The following is an 18,366-nucleotide window of genomic DNA, read 5'->3' as shown; positions in this document are numbered from 1 at the left end:
TCGGTTCAAACGACACGAGGTGTCTATCTATTTCTCATAAAATGGTCATGACACGGCATTGCCACAGCTAATCATGATCCTCCTCGGTCAAACCTGGACAACCCTCCATCTCAGGATCAGGATAGACCATTTTGCACCAGAAACAATAATGGTGCTTCTCCCTCAGATACTCCAACACGCTCTTCAAACGCTCTCCAATGTCTAGATCATTGAACTGGTCCAGCTCCTCGTCTTCTTCGTCGAGATCTTCAGCGGTAGCATACACTGTGCGTCCCTTCCCCAGTGCCCTCTTGTCGTCTGCATCTTCCTGGTCGTCTTCGTATGTTGGTAGTCGCGATAGTGATTGCTCAAGATCGTAGCGCATACGTCGGTCGCGTTCCACTTCTTCTCTGTGTCTGACTAGACCACGATAGATAATCGGTATTGACTTGAGAGGTCGGGATGATATCGGTCTTGACTTTTCCTTTTCATCTTTAGAATCTGGCAGTGAAGCACCAGGGCCATAAACTTCTGTCTTTTCATCGTCCATCCTCTCTGCCGTGCGCTGGGCTGCAAAGAACTGCTTCTCAAGCCTTGCATCCTCCCGCTCTTTTCTCACACGTTCGCGATACTCGTCTGTGTCCATTTTAACGGCCTTGATGTCCCTCTCCTCAGCCGCTTCCCTGATTTTTCGTTTCTTTTCATTATCCAACCCAATACCTCCACGATCGTCCTTCACGCTGACCTTGATAGGCTCGATCCGTCCAGGAGCAGCCCCATCTTCTGTCTTCTTTCCTAGCCCACCGCCTGTGAACCCCATCTTGGCCATCATGGCGAGTCCTTTGCTCTTTTTGGCCTTGGCATCTTCAAGCAGTGAGGTTGAAAGAGCCTTTTCACGTGCGGCCTCTTCTTCCTCTGCGATTTGCTCTTTCGACTTGATGACACCACGTGCTCGTGATTCACGCTTCAATCGCTGTGTACGCTGTATGGATGTCTCTTTTACAGGTGTTGGGTCGTCAAAGGACATGTTCATGTAATCGTCCTCTTCTTCATCTTGTGCCCCTGCGCCATTATTGTGTTCAGTGCCCATACTTTTTGTTTGTGTATTTGTGGAAAGTTCGCTTTACAGTTGGTAGCGGGCTAGTAGTATGATGGATGATACTGCAAGATTTGATGTTGATAATGAAAGCAGTTCCAAGGATAAAACAGTTGGCTCCACTAATTTATTAGTGCTCAAAGGCGTCCAAGAGAGCAAAACTTCAGACCTCTATGTCATAGAATTCGTAAAAAGTTTTGGGGAACTCCAATATGTGTTAAACAGGCTTCTAAATGAATTGTTTTTGTTATCAAGGGTAGAGGTCCCCCACAAGCCATCCATTTCAGGTAGGCGTCTCTAATTGTTGATCTCTATCTACCCTGCTACCGCTACCTGGAGCTGGAAAGTATCCGTCAGGTTTAGATACTATCAAAAACAATAGATATTGACTTCTCGGGTCATCCATTGATCGGTTTACTTAGTGTCCATGCTGGTACGACCTTTGTCGTATTGTGAAGTCTGACCCATTTTGAAGTAGTCCCCCTTCAGAGCCTGAGGACTCTCTACAAATGATTTGTTTACACGCTTTCTAACAGCACACATTAAATGGACATACGAAAACATATATTGGTATCCTGAGCCTGTACCTACGCCATTGAATCCATTTACCTGTTCTTGGCCCTCTTCCTCGCAGACTTCTCTCGCTCGTATGCATTCGCCTCGCGACCCTCCTCGCTTTGAATCTCGGCAACAAGGCGCTTGTACTTCTTCTCGTACGCCTCGTCCTTTGCCTTCTTGATCCGTAACTTCTCGCGCGCCATGAAGTTGGCGTCCTTGCGCAGCTCCCGAAGGGCACCCTTGCGTTCCTTCTTGTGCTCCTTCTTGAGCTTGGCCAACTCTGCTCGCTCTCGGTCGGGGTCGTAGTGCTTATCAGGATCGAATGTCTCCTCGAACTTGGGTACGTAGGTTTTGATTGCCAGGGGCCGATGATGATGCAGCTCAACATTGCGGCGCGATAGTTGCGCAACCTTAAGCATGCGGTCGAATTTGAGTTGCAACTTCTCAATTCTTTCATTGAGAGTAGTAGGTAATTGTGACCTGCAGGTTTTGCTGCCGAGGTGTTTGAGTACGCTCGCAGCCTGTCGAAAGGTCTCGAGGAATGCACTCTTCCCAGTCCACGTATCTGCTGCAGCTTCTATAACCTGTGCTGTGGTATCGAGAATAGCGACCTTGCGGGCTATCGTTTCTGTCTTTTTGGCCTCTTGCTCGATGCAGTCTGAGAAGTTGAGTCTCCGTGACTCTGATTTAGTCGCAGCTCCTATGCGGATGCCCTCAGGAGCGATGTGAAGAGGAAAATCCCCGACCTTCTTGGAAGTGGCAACAGGGGCCAGGGCCAAGAGCGTATTCAGAGAGAAGTTAACAACTTCGGGCACGTAGCGCTTAGCAAGTTTCTGGTAGCTGACAGCAAGAATACAGAGATATGTCCCAATAGCATAATGTGCCAGGTTTTGTGGTACTCTTTGGCCAAGGTATCGAGTGATGGTCAGCACAGCAGGAGTGACGACTTGGTGGAAGTGATCGGAAGTAGGGAAGATGGTTCCAACGGCAGAAAGCAAAACCAAGTCTCCGGTTCCTAGTGCCAACGGTCGAGACTCTCCTATCTCCTCAAGATTCTTGCGGAACTGCTTACTAATCTCGATAGGGAACATCTTTGCCAGAGAGTGGATGTGTCGGACAATGCTTTCGAGCACCGTAAAAGGGGCAGAAGTGGCAGGGTCCCAGGGCAGACTGATGTAGTCAACTAAAGCACTTGCAAAGTTGCCAAGCTTCTCCTTGTTCATACTGCTGAGCTTGGGATGATAGAGGGCACGAATCCTCTGGACAATTGTAGGGAAGGTCTTGGCTGGGTATGGTGCCAGAATGACTCGCAATTCGTCGCAAGACTGAGGGCATTCAAAGGTGTAGGGGAGGCCTTGCTCGTCGCCCTTCTGAATCGCCGGGGCTTTTGTAGTCGAGTCGGCATCGAAAACAGGATTTCGGCTCTCTTCCTCATTAAGCAAGCCTTTTGTAAAGTCATCCTCCTCTTCCTCAGCTTCCTCATCAGACACATCCTCCATGTCTGATTCACCCTCACTGTCGAGTTCCAGGTCCGAGCCGCTAGCCACGAGATCATCGTCGATCACGAAATCATCCTCATCGTCAAAGCCAAGCTCAGTAGCAGTAGGACGAGCTCGGATACCGCTGCCCAAGCCAAAGTCTTCCTCATCGTCCAGGTCCATAGCATCAAGATCAGGCTTCTTGCCTTTGTTGTCGACTTCTTCATCCTCGCTGTCACTGACTGACTCTCCCCTCATGCGCTTCTGGCGCTTGTCTTCGAGCTCCTTGAGTCTTGTAGACTCTTCTTCAGCCTTCTCGTCCTCAGTCTTGGTGCGGTCGGCAGGCTGTGCCCTCTTGTCCTGAGCCAATTTCTTTACTTGAAGATCAAAGTTCTTCTCGAAAGCGTCTCGGTCGACTCCAGCGATGGTGGGTTTTGCAGCCCCCTCGTTCTGAGGCTTGGCGCCTGGCCGGCTGTGGTGCAACATGTACTGAATGTTTTGCAACTCCTTGTCAAGTTTCTCTCGGAGCTCTTCATCCTCCTCCTTTGCAGCTTGTCGTTCGTACTTGTAGTGTTTGGACTTGGCGATGACCTCCTCCATCACCTCCTTCTTCGTCTTTTTTCGTTCCGGTTCATCGTCCTCGCCATCACTACCTTGGGCTGCTATTGCACGAATACGCTTCAATCTCTGCTGTTCACGCACCGAGCCATCACTTTCGTAGTCCTCCTCGAGATCATCTTCTTTGAAATCGTCCATATCGTCAAAGGAAAGAGACTTGCCCATGTGGGTCAAACCTTCTGAAGCATCGTCGTCTTCCAAGTCAAACATTGAGTTCTTCTTGTGACTTCTCTGCTTCTCTCGGGCAAATCGCTCAAGCATCTTATCTTCGGGGGCCATTGTGGGATCGTTTTCACCGAATCGACGATCGAGAATTCCACCAACCTTGTTGCGGCGTTGCATCTCGACCAGAAGGGTTTGCCGGCGCTTTATAGAAGTTAGTTGATTCTTCATGAAAACCTGGTTTATGATTATATCGAGGTCGGCTTGGATTTCAATAGTGATGTGAGCAGATTGTGTCACCTCCACTACCCTGATGGCGCCTCGCGAACAGAATGTTGGAACTTACCCTCTCCTCGCTGGCTGCTTTTGCCTGACCGGGACGACCCTTGATACTGCCAGCAGTCAACATAGGCCGGTTACTCGTAACTTCGAATTTTGGGCCCTTGGCATGCTTAAGATCGAAAGGATTGAATTGCTCGCGAATCCCCTCCAAGACCACTCCGCGCTGAAGTCGTTTGTCATTTCGAGAGCGTTCATCCTGAGCATTGCGTCGTTTTTGCTTCTTCGATTGCTGAGGGCCGACAATTCCTTGCTCTTTGAGGGACGCCTTGAGGCGTTTGAGCTGGGAGCCGGCCATTGCGACTGATAATGCTGCTGATGCGAAAGCTGCACTGGTAGCAGCAACTTTCAGTTTTTTTGCGATGGAAAAAAAGTCTTATCGTTATCAAGCTCCATGTGGGCCTCCATGCGAAGCTACGCGTAGGTAGTCTAACCTTATTTGAACATGATACGGCGGTGAGCTATGGCAGAATCCTTTCCCTCAGGATGACTTGGACAGCCATGAAGAACTCATTTACCAATACTTGAGTGAAGCATGAGCTCAATCAATAGACTCAACCAAGATGGGATGGGCTGATAGCCTCCTAAGCTTTGCTCGTGATGAGAGGGTTGTTCTTGTCACCTTAGGCTTTGCCACCTTTAGTGTAGTGAGTACTGTCTTCACTGCCCTCACCATCATAAGAGACGACAACGAAATTCCGCCACCACAGCCAAAGACACAATACATCACTCAAGATACGGAAGACTCGTTGGAACTCGAAACGCTTGAGAAGCTATTGGATCACCCGAATTATTCTATACGAGAAGTCGCGATTAAGATCCTTTGTGATCGGGCCGTGAACGATTCCGAGACAACTCACATACTGTTATTCGGCATCACTCGACCAGATTACGATGAGAGGATGCGGTGTCTTCGGGCTTTAGCCCTGCTCACTGGACAGACTATTGGTGAGTTTTGCAGATTAAATCATGAGATACAACTGACACTTCAGGGCTGGACGGACTTTCAAAGTTGAACAATCCCAAAGCCTACTCAGCTCTCGTCCGTTCTCTGGAGCTGAGCCTGGACGACACCGAGCGACCGAGTCTCACTGATAGCCATTGGGATGAGTATTACCTTCGCGACATGGCCGAGAGGTTCTGCTTAATGTTCATCCTGGAGCTCGCCAATAAGTACGGTGCCAGCATGCTAGTTAAGGCACGCTTTGTCGAGAAGTGGTTGGCGAAGCAGGAATGGGGCGATACTCCGGAAGAAAGACGCCGAAGCTTCAGGGATTATATGGCACTCAAGACAAATAGGATTGTGGAGATTGTCGATCGAATCAAGGAGTCAAGACGAGGCCTCAGGGCTCTGGAAAAGGCAGGGCTCATGGACAAGGAGAATTCCAGAAGGAGAATTCGTGAACTCCCAGACCTGATTATGGAGATCGAAGAGGAGGCGGGAAACTTACCGCTTGTCGAACAGCAAGTGACACGAACCAGAGAACATTCAGCCGAAGAGCAAAGACTACGACGGCAACATCGAGAAGCGATGGTTCTTAACGATGGAACTCGACCACTGGCGCGCGAGGATATTATCGAGAGAGAGCATACGTCTCCTGCATAGGATTTGTGAGGAAATGATACCCAGTATTAATACTACTACAAAACGTTTGAGCAAAGCACTGTCATTGAGTAGAAGATGAGCCACGCCCCAGCTGTCGATCACACATCTACATCTTTCTTCAAGTGAGTGAGTTTTCTCTTTGCCCTTCAACTGTCTAGCAGGTACTCTGCCTGTCTCAAAACGACAAAACATTGCCTCACATCACATAAAACGCCACATGGAATAAAAATGAGAAATTTGCAAACAAGCCCTCCAATCTCCCTGCCTGGTTTATGTCCTTTTTCTGTCTCTCAGTCCTTGTCGCATCTTTACAGTTCTTTTTTCGCCCATCTACGACTGAGGCTAGGGAAACGAAGCAAATAAGTATTCATACCATTCTTACCCCTTCTTCTAGTGTATTTGCAGGCCCAATCTTGCTCTCCAGCCTGTCAAAACATCTGTCCAGAAGTAGTCTCAAGAGCCTCCCCAATTCAAGCATTAAAAAAACTAGCCTTTTCGGAAAGGAGGTTTGCAAGATCGTCTGGATCGGTTGAAGATTCGTTGAGGGTCGCCGCTTTCTGGATCGTGCAAGGCAATTTCATCTCTCTAGTACACAGCTCTTCTCGTAATGTATCAATGTACTCATCATCGAGGGGAGGCAGAATCTCATTGTTATCAACTGGCCTGCGAGCCAGTTGTTGCGCATCGAGAGGCAAATTCGTCATCATTTGCATCCGGTTGTTCCAAAAGTCATAATCATCGCCCTTTCCTAAGAATAACAAGAAGACTCTCAGCACGTTCGGATCCATCCTACCCAATGCTGGACACTGCAGTACTGCAGGTACAAAATTTTGCCATGCCTGTGGTGAAGCTAGATCAGCAAACTGGAATAGAGAAACCATTAACTGACTCCACCGAAGAATCAGCTCAGGATCCAGAGTGCCTTCGAGGTAGCGAAACTCAACGGTCCCTTTACACTCATCTTCAGAGCCTTCACCAAACTCATCAAAGGAGTGGCACTTGGAAAAACCTAAGCAAGACTTTGAGCCCATGCTGGGATTTATAAGCAACTTGAGCAGTTGCAGAGTTTCGGTCGTCCAGAGCTTCTTCAGAATCCCCAAGGTACGGCGGTCGACGACTTTGTGGATGGGAATGTACTGTTCAAAGTCAGCTGGAACATCCATTTCCGACCACTGATCGGTACATAGAGGTTCAAGTAATGATGCTAGACTCGGTGCGTATCTTGACTTCCTTCTTCCAGGACAACAAAGGCGGTAAACAATGTTCTCTGCTAAATACATGAGGACAGAAACCTTACGCACGAGGTGTAACAGCATGGGCCCAGTGCCTTTGCTAACATGGATGTGGAAGCCACATGATTTGCCTACTGTCAACCTGAAGTTGTTTCGCAGGATGGAGACCATATTCAGTACCTCCTCCCAGCACTGGGGCGTAGCTCTGAGAACGCGACTGATGATCTCCAAACCATTCAGCTGCTTGTACCCTCCCCAATCAGACATTCGGCGTAGCGATACATCGGTTCCAATGGTCCACGTCTGATATTGAGGGTCGATATCGTCAACAGGCACCATCCCATGACTGAGGAGCTTGCTCTCCCAGGACTTGTGGTCGAAATGCTCATCCCACACCAGAGTCAACGGCCCTATAGAACTGATGGTTTCTTTCATTAACTCAACTCTGTTGGGGAATCGCTCGGCACGGCTGAGTTCCCTGCCATCGTTGGGATAAGGATCAGGCCGGCCTTCATGCGGTAGCAAAACTGGCATGTACAATTCGAGCTCGATACCAAAATAGTAGCTTTCTTTCCTTGCGTATTTTTGTAAGTCTTCTCTTCTGTCGGTTGGGAGACTAGACTTTTGGAAATGCGATGCAAATGGTTGTCTCGAAGACAAAATTGGAATCGCACGGAGCTCCTTAGGGGGCGCAGCACTTGCGATAGGATGCCAATATCTCAGATCTGACACTTTAAGATGTTTTGGTTGTGGCTGAATACATTTGGGCAACTCCCCCAGGCCTTGCTCTTTAAGAAAGTCGTGAATCGTAGAGCAATGCCTCAGATTGGGATATGATTCGCAGAAGAAGGTACCAGATTTGTTGAGGCAGTGTTGAGTGAGTCTGACGCATAAAATAGCCCAGAGAGATGTCTCCAGCATATCGAGTGTTCCACAGTGTTGTCTGAATTCGATAACAACAGTCGTCTTGTTCTCCAGGAAACAATAAGCAGGGCTCGCATTGGGGCAGCGTCCCGCCTCGCCATAAATTGCCAAATCCATTAGATACATTAAATCCTGGACGGATGTAGCATCCAAAATTCCGCGGGTCCTATGGCGATACTTCGTATCCCTCAGATCTCCTGGATGCGGTAGAAGCTCCAGGGGCTTCCGGTCAGAGGAGAGGCGATTGTTCCAAGGATCCTCAACCTGGACTGCGGACAGCATCTCAGCCTGGAGATCAATGGCATCGTCCCTAGCAAGATTAGTATACTGTAGCCCTAGTGAATAGAGTGAGTTAGGTCCACAGTGAACAGGATGGATATCACTCAACAACGGGTCTACCAGCCAAAGCATGGACACAATGGCCTTCATCGAGTCCAGACTGACGAGAAGCTTCGGTATAAACACTTTGACCACCAGGCGTGTCTCTGCATTGGGAACAGCGAGGAAGCCCTTGGTCATGATGTCCATGACTGTCTTTGAGTCTGTTCCTGGAATACAGGTCTCAGGTCGGAAAAGGGGAGATTTCAACCTCATACCGACCCATTCATACTCTTTGCATTGATCTTCGTTGATCATTCCATCGTATTCCACTGTCCAGGACTCGAGTTTATTCTTGACCTTTAAGCCTCTCCGAGGGTTTGCCGTCGTGAGATTACTGGCATGTAGCGCCATCTCTAAATGATCGATAGCCCATTGTGCTCGAAGAAGATGCTCTCGAGATCGATAGCAATACTCTTTTGCATTCTCTGGAAGGCTGGCATATTCGGTAGGGGGGAAAGGTAGTGGTCTGCATGGATGATTGGGGTACTCGCCATGCCCAATATCAACTCCGTCAGCAGGGTTGTGGCAAACTGCAAGAAGAAATCCAAGTTCCACTTGGAAGGTTATGGAAGCCATGTCAACTTCTACGAAACTACCTCGGTCTCCTTTCGAAAGGACCCTGCTATGTATGATTTGTTCGATGAAGGAATCCGTTGTCGTATCTCTTCGCAATTATCTTGCAGAGCTAAGTACACAACAGGGCTTAGAGGGAAAGGATGATGAGTTGAGAATAAAAAGAGAGTTTTATAATCGCAGCAGCAAGTCCAGGGACATCCTGAGAATGTTCTTGTTTCTCACAATCAGCAGCAGTGATCCGTCACCTGTTCTCTAGTCACACCCAGAACACCAGGTTTCTTGTTGAACAGTGGCTGTTTGCTCTCGGTATCTAAAGTTCAAGCTGGATTTTTTGGTCACTGGCAAAGATATTGTGGGATGTCACATTGAAGAGTTCGAAAAGTACCAATGCATATTCTCATTAGGTCAATATGCCATTCCATTATATTAAAGGGCGACCTTGCCCTATGCGGATGCGTCTAGGCCTAATCTACTCTCTTATCTACTCTTCATCTGCGGTGCTCTTGAGTTTCTTCAGAGGCTCCAAGCCAAATATCTCATCTGAGTTCAAGGGGTTTCGACTCTCAGTGACTTCGCCGAATAGGAAGGCATTCTTCTCACGACTTGCGCTGTTCGACATCTTTTTCTTATGCTGGGGCGGTGGTGACTTGCTGGACGCTGGAGACGCTTTTGAGGACCCCGACTCGTCTGGCTCCAGCATCCAGGAGAAAGAGGATTGCGCCAGTGTTGAACGAGTAGGGACGGGAGCTGGCCGTGACGGAGCCAATGAGTTTGCAGATTTGTCATCGTCGCATGGTACTATTTCCATACGATCAGAGCTAGGGGTTTGTGCTGACTCGCTCTCAGAGGATTTCTTTGATTCGGATATCTGAAGAGCCGATATGTCGACCTCTGCAGATGCCACTGACACAGGCTCAGGCTGAACGATAGTTGTTTCAGCTACAGTCACTTCTTGTGGGCTGTCCTCGGGTGGTGGAGATTGCAACACCGGGACCTCCATAGAAGAATCGTCCAAGTAAATCTTGACAAACTGCACCTTGGCCGCCGCAATCTCGATGAGCTCCAGGCTTTTAGCCTTGTCGTCTAGATTCGAGGCAGATATAGCTTTGAGGTTATCGACCGTCTCATCAAGCATCGCGGCAAGTTGCTGGTTCCGCCTCTTCAATGCTACCAGGCTCTGGGCTGAGTCTTGATTGTTGACCGGGGGTTGCGGAGATCTAGGTGCAGATCTGGCCTCGTTGAGATTTCGCTTGATCTCTCCCATAGCATCTCGTACGGCTTGGTTGATACCCAGCTTTTCGCCTCTTTCGTAAACTCCTTTGGCTCCTTTGGCAGCTCCCTGAAACAAAGCCTCCATGCCACCCTGTTGTTGAAGGAAGCGGGATGGGGATGATATTTGTGGCCTTGGGCCTAGTCCTCTGTGCTTAAAAGAGTTGAAACCACGAAAGCTCGGAGTGCCTGCTCGCGAGGTCTGTGGTGGAGAAGATAATGTCGGCATCCTTCCAGTATATTTCATAACCAGTGATGATCCTCCAGATGGTGAAAGATGGTCCCTCAGGTACAGAGCATCATCAACGAATGTATGAGGACCGTGAGCTCCTGATGGAGGAGGGTATTTGAGAAGTAGTTGAAGGCAAACAGAATAATCGGCCTCTAATACTAAGAAAGGCGTTAGCCAGGGAGCATACTGTCTTTCGCCCAAGCAACTTACAATCCCACCGAATTCTAATCAGCATAGCAACACAAATGAGATCGATGAGTTCCAGGGTTGGATCGACAGCAAAGATAGTATCCCAGAGTACCAAAAACTGCTCAAAGGGGAACTCTCTGCTGAAGAGTAGCCGAATCCACCGACTAAGTATTCTGACGTCAGTGACGGCGTTAGGATAGGTGCATGGGTTAATACCTACATGAGAAAGATCTGTGGTAAGATTTCAATGTTGGTTAGATGAGTAGCCAGTTCCGGGTCAACTTTCTGTAGGCAAACTTCGTGGATGAATTTGCTTCGTTCGACAATCGCCGAGCTTTGTTCGGCAAACTTGGGGGGCCGCAAAGAACTTCTTCCTGGTGCTGGAATAACATCCTTGACTTCGTAAAACGATTGGGCGCGTTCCATAAGTTTCGAGAACAAGACAAAGGCGTCGTGCTCGATGAAAGAGTGGTCGAGAGTTTTGATAAGAGCATCATCCAGAGGAATCTCTTCTGGTAGAGTCGTTGGATCCACGGCATCCTGCTCAATGACATGTAGAATAGGCGCAAGCAACTCATGCATACCCTGTCGGTAGCCACCTCGCTCAGGATTTAGTTTACAGTACATAAACAGGATATCCAAGATGATTGACTGGGTCTGGTCTTCATGGTAGGAAGCTTCATCGGGGAGTCGCTGAACGTCTTGCTGGATCTCAGCACGGACAACCTCATCTCGACGAATGGTATTCCATGGAGACTTTTGCATATCATACAAATCAGTTAAACGGTTACGTTCCAGTTTGGTCGGCCTTACACTGGGGTCCTCTGTCAAAGGATCGATGTTCAGCTCTGCAAGAGCTTCTGGGTGTTTTATATACTTGAGGAAGTGATCCCGTTTCTCAGCGTAGAGCTTTCTTTCATCTTCCAAAACTTGAGACCAGCTCAAACCTTCAGCAGCAGTAGAAAGAAGAAAAGTCTTGGGTAAAGGTTTAGTTGTGGGCGTCAGTCAATGGGCATAGGTGAACATACCTTCCAACAAAGAGAACGACATCCTGATATGCATGGACTTGCGGGACCATTATACCGAACAGCACGTCGAAGATCACCAAGATGCGCACCTTGGGATTGTGTCTCACGCCATCTCGAACTACGTAGGGGTGCTATGGTCAGTCGAAGTATTATTTGTTGTCGCTAACAGGCGCAACATACAGGGACTCTTGGAGGGGTCGCATGATGCCTGGCTGCACCAAAAGAAGAGTATAAGGACAGTTTACCGGCTTTGCGGAAAAGGCCTGAACCGAGAGTAACAACGTTGTGTGTAGACTATGGCACTGTAAAGTTGATGGCGGAGGATGGACAGAAACCTTGATTTAACGTTAACGTAAGGTAGGTTAGTAGTTGAGGTACCTTACCAGCTAACGTGTCGGCTCTTCAGGTTCAATTGGGTCTTTGCCTCAATAGCTCGGCCCCACTTCCTCAATATCTTGGGTCGCCCTGGACTGCTTATACTGGACTCCGCTGCGCTGGCCCTCGGATTGCGGTACTGCACTGACGGGACCTAGGATCCAACGACCCCAGGACGCTGGGCAGCTCAGGGGCTGACCGCCAAACAAATAGCATCATGTCACCACCACCTCCCACTAACTGAGGTTATTTTTTGAATGCCACAACGTACTCAGCTCACCTCTTTGACGTCTCTCTTTAAGCCTCATCACTACCCTTAAGGGCATCTTGCGACACATGTTCTCGAAGTAATGCATTACTAGGCGATGCACTATGTCTGCAGATCTCTTTGCCGAGTTCAATAGTCTTTCAAATAACTCAGCGCCTGCTCCAGGTCAGCAGCAACAGCAACAGCAACAGGCCACTCCTTTTCAAGCTCAAGCTCAGCAACAACGGGAACCTCTTCAATGGGCAGCAACACAGGACTTCTTTGGTTTGTTAGACAGCACTAGCAATGCCTCTCCTGTGAAATCCCAGCCATGGCCAACCTTTGAATCCCAATCAAGTGCGCATAGCGCATGGGGAAGTGCCTCAGTACCGTCGAAGCCGGCGGAGACAAATGACGACGATGATGGATGGGGAGATTTTGAAGTAGCCGAGCCTTCACAAGCTGCAACAGTGAATACGGCTCCTGTTCAGACCCCGAGTCCTGCGCCGTTGTCCGCATCAGGCTGGGGTTCAACCGCAAATGCGCCCCCAAGCTCAGCAAACTCATCGTCAATACCGTGGCCCAAGGCAGATCCAAGTTCGGCTGCAGCTATAGCCCAGCGAGTGCCGGGAGTGAAGCAGCAACCGCCAACTCGAGTTGTGAGAGCGTCGACCATGGACCTGTTATCCAACAGTCTCGTCGATATAGGAGGAGCTTCGAAGCCCGCTAGTGGCCCGAAAGCCCAGCCCTCTGGAACACAGTCACGGTTTACGCAAGAATGGGGACAGCCAACAGTTGATCAGGAGCCGCTACAGCGGATGAAGGCGAAACTCAAGCCTTCAGCACAACAAGACCCCCGTGTATTGTTTGATGCCGAGGACTTTGAGCTTCAGGTTGCCGAAGGTGAAGATTATGACGACGACGACGATGAGTTTGGAGACTTTGAAGGTGTCCCTCCTCCGGCGGCAATGAAAACGGCACCTGCAGGTGCTGCCCAAGAACCGCCAGCAGCTCCTCCGTCAATGGATCTTCTTTCTTTAGATGAACCAGCGCCCGCTTCATCGCAATCATCAAAAAAGCCACCGCCCACCAAGCTTCTCGGGCCTCTTGCTTTTGGTGCCACCGCTACGAATTATCCCCAGGCCCCAAAATCACCCTCCTTCCAGGATCGTAACCCATTCCCAGAATTAGCTATTAAAACACCTACTTCTGAAGAATCAAAACCTGTCAAGAAACCCAAGGAAGAAACACCCACCACAGCATGGCCATCGTTTGAAAGTCCAAAGGGCGCGAATCTTGCCGGAACCAAGTATCAGGATGATGAGTGGGATGCCTGGGACGATTTTACTGCCGCCAATGACAACAAGGCAAACGCCAGCGCAGGGAAAGCATCGGAGGGTTGGGATTGGGACGCAGTTGATAATGTTCAACCATCACATAAGGAATCCCAGGATGATGCCCCTCCACCAATCAATGTCCCACCTCCCTCAGTCATCTTGTCTGCATTCCCTGATCTTCTCAGCTCAGGTACGACTTTCTTCAAGCCTATGTCAAGCCACAGCACATCAGTCAAACAGCGAATCCTATCGGATCCCAAAGCTACAGAATTCTTGCGTGGTTACATCCTCCTAGCAACAACTGCCGCACGAGTTATTGCTGGCCGTAAACAACGATGGCATCGGGACAAGATCTTAGCAAAAAGCATGTCCATCTCCGCTGCGGGAAGCAAGGGTATGAAACTTGCAGGAGTTGACAAAACACAGGCTGCACGTGAAGATCGTGAGGCTGCTGATGTGGTCGCTGTATGGCGCGAGCAGGTTGGTCGCCTGCGATCTGCAGTTGCTGCGGCCAAGTCTGTCGATAAGAGCCTGTCACTTCAGGTCCCTGAGATTAGCGAGAACATGCAAGTGCATACAGCCAAGATGGTACCGACAGCACCAAGAGCTTGTATAATCTGTGGTTTGAAGAGAGACGAGAGAGTAGCCAAGGTAGATTACGAAGTCGAGGATAGCTTTGGGGAATGGTGGCTAGACCACTGGGGACATAAGGCGTGCAAGAACTTTTGGATAGAGCATGAGCAAAAGCTACGACAACGATGAGAGGGACGAATCCTGATATGTAGTCAAAATAGCATTGGGCATTCGTGTCTTTGACAGTCGATGATGCCTCTCTATCGATACATCGCAACGGCAATATATGAAATCACTTGGCACGATGTTACTCACGGTAATACTCACTTGCAAGTTTGACAATAACTATGTGCCCTGCACGACAGGCGTTTGAGGTTGTCAGCCGAGATACTTGGTGTCTTTTTGCTGCATTACTCCACCAGCTGTGGACATCCCACAACCAATCCCAGAGGCAGGAGATACAGGAGGGTGATATAAAGTGTAATAAAGCATCACTTATTAACCCTTGTCACAATCTGTTCGTGCGTTTTCGAGCAACGGTGCGATGGAAAGGTATTGGCTATGGATTATCTGTGCTGCAGAATAACAAGCGAGCCGGCACGTTGTTGACGATTTGCGGGAGCGGCCGTTGTACAGCTTTCAAGCTGGGGGGAGGGGGGAAATCCGCTGGAGCCGAAGGCGAAGAGATTGATTCTATGAGAAGCATGGGAGGATAGTCGAGATATACTAATATTTCATCGCTATCGGTGGCGTGTTGCAACATCGGCCAAACTAAAGCTGCAGCTCCCTGTTGATTATCACGAAGAATGTCCAATGAGGTTGCGAAACTTGACCTTTGATCTGCCATTGGGTTTTCTTCAACACCGCATCACGGTGACATGATAGTTGAGATGCTCTCGCCCGCCAAGATCTTCTTACTCCCTTGTCCTCCCTGTACTTGGCACCATTATGATGCATCTAGTATCAGCCTGATAGAGCGATCAATGGAACAATGCAGCGCTGATCTGCTGTGGGCGATGACAAAAGTCACAAAGTCAATGCTCACCTCCGTGGCCCACTCCGGCCCGTGTGGGTGTGCTGAAAAACTCCCGAGTGACGAGGTTGCCAGGGAGTGTGGGCTTTGGAATTGGTGGGCAGAAGGGAAGGGAAAGAAGCCAGGAACTTGGTAGGTTCGCTTGATACCCAGACAGGATTAGTGGAATATGCCAAGAAATTCTGGCCTTTCCACTGGCATTGTGTGTGTGACACGGCTATTGTGAAATCGAAGATAACCACGCTTAGCATGAGACCTGTCTGTCAGTCTACCTTAGGTATGTTAGCCTCGTTCCTAAATGCCATTGCCAACGTGTGTATTTACCTTATACTACGAAGCCAGGAATATATCGTCAGTTTAGAGCTCTCTTTCCCTAGCATTGAAAGGGGGGTCGAGCATTATGATTATCATAACCGTTCGTGCCTGTCCCGTCCCGTCAGTTATGGCTACTACCTACCTAACGGCGCCGTTGTGGTACACAGATACCCTCCCACTAATCTCTCAGATGATTCAAGTAGGCAAGGCAAGGTATAGTAGCTAGAGTATTCGGTATGTAAGGAGCTTCGGTATTATGATTCTAGGGGGTTGCCCTCCTATAACAAAGAGACTCTGAGATCGAAGTGTTGAGCTTGTCCTTGACAGAGCTAACAATAGATGGATATATTACGAGTATGCCCACAAAAGAAGTGTTTATTGCCTTAGTACCTAGAGTTGGGTCCATGCACGGATGTGGGTAACAAAGCTTCGGTACTTTCCCTTCAGGTATTACTTCCCCTCACCTGCGTGACCATGTAACAGTAAATATATGAGGGTTGCGAAGGCAGTACCGAGTAGAGTACTTGTTTCACAAGTGTCTTGTCGCTTCTACTGTGTGTTCTTTCCCCTCTATTGATGTTTTACTCCACTCCATTTACAGGCTCCTGCTGCCACAATAGGTACCAGACCGTCAGGCAGGAAGAAAACTCAAGACGTAAAAAGAGGGTGCTAAAATAAACTCAGTAAAGAGTCCCCTGTATTCAAGGCTAAACGACCCAAATATTTTTATCGTCTAGTGTCGAGGTCCCGAGTTTTCTTTCCTTCCCTAGCAGACAAAGGCACTGCGACCTAGGTACCTACTTACCTAGGTTGGTTTTAGCTGCTTGGTTGGCAGGTACAGTAATACTGGAACACTCTTTCTGTGTGGTCAGTGGTCGGTCACTCGCGGTTTTTAGCTGTCTTAGGTTGGTCCTGGCCCTGGCCATCCAATTGTTTTACCTTACAATAGGTGCAATACTTTCTTAGCTTAAGTGCCTTGGGTTAGTAGGAGGTAGCTAGCCCATGATTTCCATCTCTTGTTCCTCTTCTTCTATCCTTCACCCAACTTACACATCTCTCTCACCTCACCTTTCTCTCGCCTTCACCACCTCTCTTCTTCCTTTCCCTTCCCTTCCCTCCAGCTTTCTCAACCTTCCTCCCGCTCTCCTCACATTCCCCTCTTCCTACCGTCGACTCTGCTTCGCCTACGATACATTACATCAGCTGTCGAAGCACGTCTCCCGCGCATCGTTCTGTAAGGTAGCCCACCTGCCCGCCTCCGCCGCCGGCCGCTTTCACAGCCAGAGTGCTTGCGACCCTTGACCCCGCTATCCCGCTTCGCGTAAACGACCGCAAGAAAAAAACACACTGCACCACCTCCCCATCTTCCTACCCCCGCCTTCTCCAGCACACTTGGACGTCTTCGCAGTTTCCGCAGCGTCGACGATAAGGTTAGTACACTCGTCATAATTTAGTCCTGCTTCGTCTCTCCGGAGGATATGCCCTTCAATATTGTCATGAAGGCAGGCACTTGTATCTGCTCTTCTCTGCTCTGCCGTTCTGAACGTGCACCGCAAATGAGGGATGCTCATTAGACCCTTGATTTGCGCCTCCAACAACGGTGATAATGGAAGAATACATACTGACAGCATTTTAGATCCGACCAGACACATCTTACCCGCGTCTGTTCGTTCTCCTCCAAACGATCCGCTTCCAACTCGAATCACGACTTCTTCCTCCGCGTGGACCCCGACTTGACTACTGCAAAATGTCGGCACCTCAGGATTCTATTCCCGGCAACGGAAGCGACATTCTCGATCAGATGGATCAGCTTAGAATGGATGACCGCCTTGGCCCTGATGGCGAACCCGCCCCTAAGACGGACGAGGAGTATGCCCAGGCCCAGCTGACCCTTCGTGCGATTGTCTCTTCCAAGGAAGCAGGTGTCATTATTGGCAAAGGCGGCAAGAACGTTGCCGATCTAAGAGACGAGACTGGCGTCAAGGCCGGCGTCAGCAAAGTTGTACAGGGTGTTCATGACCGTGTTCTGACCATCACCGGCGGTTGCGACGCTATTTCTCGAGCCTACGCGATTGTCGCTCGCGCTCTGCTCGAAGGTGCCCCCGCTATGGGTATGGGAGGTGTGGTTCAAAGCAACGGTACCCATCGTATGTGGCGATTTCTGCCAACGGCAATCGAACCTTGGAATTTCTGCTAACTGAAGTCTCAGCAATTAAGCTTCTCATTTCACACAACCAGATGGGAACCATCATTGGAAGACAAGGTCTTAAGATCAAGCACATCCAGGATGCTTCTGGTGTCCGTATGGTTGCCCAGAAGGAGATGCTCCCTCAATCCACTGAGAGAATAGTCGAGGTTCAGGGCACTCCCGGGGGTATTCAGCGCGCTATCTGGGAAATTTGCAAGTGCTTGGTCGATGATTGGCAACGAGGCACTGGCACCGTCCTCTACAACCCTGTGGTCCGTACTCAGCCATCTGGCAGCGGAAACGCCAGCGGTGGTGCTGGATTCAGCCAAGGCTCCGGTAGAAGCGATTATGGTGGCAGCCCTCGTGTCATGCGAACAGGCAACGGTGCCGATTTCAGCAACGGCAGCTCAAGGCCGTACAACCGCCGTTCCGACTCTGACGCAGCCCTTCGAGGCCCGCCAACACACGATGAAAATGGTGAGGAGATCCAGACTCAAAACATCAGCATCCCCGCGGACATGGTTGGCTGTATCATCGGTCGTGCCGGTAGCAAGATTAGCGAGATCCGAAAAACATCTGGCGCCCGTATCTCTATTGCCAAGGTAAGCAATTTTCGCCTTCTCCACCCCCC

At 49.4% G+C, this 18,366-nt stretch overlaps 7 protein-coding genes across 7 annotated transcripts in view; 3 read left to right on the top strand and 4 right to left on the bottom strand.

Moving 5' to 3' along the window:
* Positions 1-67: 67 nt before the first annotated feature.
* On the bottom strand, positions 68-1,069 carry FMAN_04432 (uncharacterized protein; the record flags this gene model as incomplete). The annotated part of the gene is made up of 1 exon (XM_041828860.1): positions 68-1,069. The coding sequence occupies one exon, from the start codon at positions 1,067-1,069 to the stop codon at positions 68-70; it is 1,002 nt and encodes a 333-aa protein (XP_041679681.1).
* Positions 1,070-1,680: 611 nt separating this feature from the next.
* FMAN_04433 (uncharacterized protein) lies at positions 1,681-4,528 on the bottom strand (the record flags this gene model as incomplete). The annotated part of the gene is made up of 2 exons (XM_041828859.1): positions 1,681-4,095; positions 4,238-4,528. The coding sequence occupies 2 exons, from the start codon at positions 4,526-4,528 to the stop codon at positions 1,681-1,683; spliced, it is 2,706 nt and encodes a 901-aa protein (XP_041679680.1).
* Positions 4,529-4,793: 265 nt separating this feature from the next.
* FMAN_04434 (uncharacterized protein) lies at positions 4,794-5,836 on the top strand (the record flags this gene model as incomplete). Its single annotated transcript, XM_041828858.1, has 2 exons — positions 4,794-5,178; positions 5,223-5,836. 2 exons carry the CDS (start codon positions 4,794-4,796, stop codon positions 5,834-5,836), a joined length of 999 nt encoding a protein of 332 aa, XP_041679679.1.
* Positions 5,837-6,306: 470 nt separating this feature from the next.
* Positions 6,307-8,724, bottom strand: FMAN_04435 (uncharacterized protein; the record flags this gene model as incomplete). The annotated part of the gene is made up of 1 exon (XM_041828857.1): positions 6,307-8,724. One exon carries the CDS (start codon positions 8,722-8,724, stop codon positions 6,307-6,309), a length of 2,418 nt encoding a protein of 805 aa, XP_041679678.1.
* A 706-nt stretch (positions 8,725-9,430) lies between these two features.
* FMAN_04436 (uncharacterized protein) lies at positions 9,431-11,870 on the bottom strand (the record flags this gene model as incomplete). The annotated part of the gene is made up of 5 exons (XM_041828856.1): positions 9,431-10,608; positions 10,661-10,803; positions 10,860-11,614; positions 11,668-11,785; positions 11,848-11,870. 5 exons carry the CDS (start codon positions 11,868-11,870, stop codon positions 9,431-9,433), a joined length of 2,217 nt encoding a protein of 738 aa, XP_041679677.1.
* A 544-nt stretch (positions 11,871-12,414) lies between these two features.
* On the top strand, positions 12,415-14,388 carry FMAN_04437 (uncharacterized protein; the record flags this gene model as incomplete). Its single annotated transcript, XM_041828855.1, has 1 exon — positions 12,415-14,388. The coding sequence occupies one exon, from the start codon at positions 12,415-12,417 to the stop codon at positions 14,386-14,388; it is 1,974 nt and encodes a 657-aa protein (XP_041679676.1).
* A 2,906-nt stretch (positions 14,389-17,294) lies between these two features.
* The window catches only part of FMAN_04438 (uncharacterized protein), a gene marked incomplete at both ends in the record, with an annotated part of 1,291 nt that continues 219 nt past the window's right edge, over positions 17,295-18,366 (top strand). The window contains 2 exons of the mRNA XM_041828854.1: positions 17,295-17,694; positions 17,757-18,337. Coding sequence (XP_041679675.1) covers positions 17,295-17,694; positions 17,757-18,337 — 981 coding nt within the window. The remainder of the gene's footprint in view (positions 17,695-17,756; positions 18,338-18,366) is intronic.

Source organism: Fusarium mangiferae, assembly GCF_900044065.1.
Source record: "Fusarium mangiferae strain MRC7560 genome assembly, contig: FMAN_scaffold003, whole genome shotgun sequence".
In the NCBI taxonomy this organism is placed as follows: Eukaryota; Fungi; Ascomycota; class Sordariomycetes; order Hypocreales; family Nectriaceae; genus Fusarium; species Fusarium mangiferae.
The sequence above is the reverse complement of the archived record's forward strand: the minus strand, read 5'-3'. Positions and strand labels throughout refer to the sequence as shown.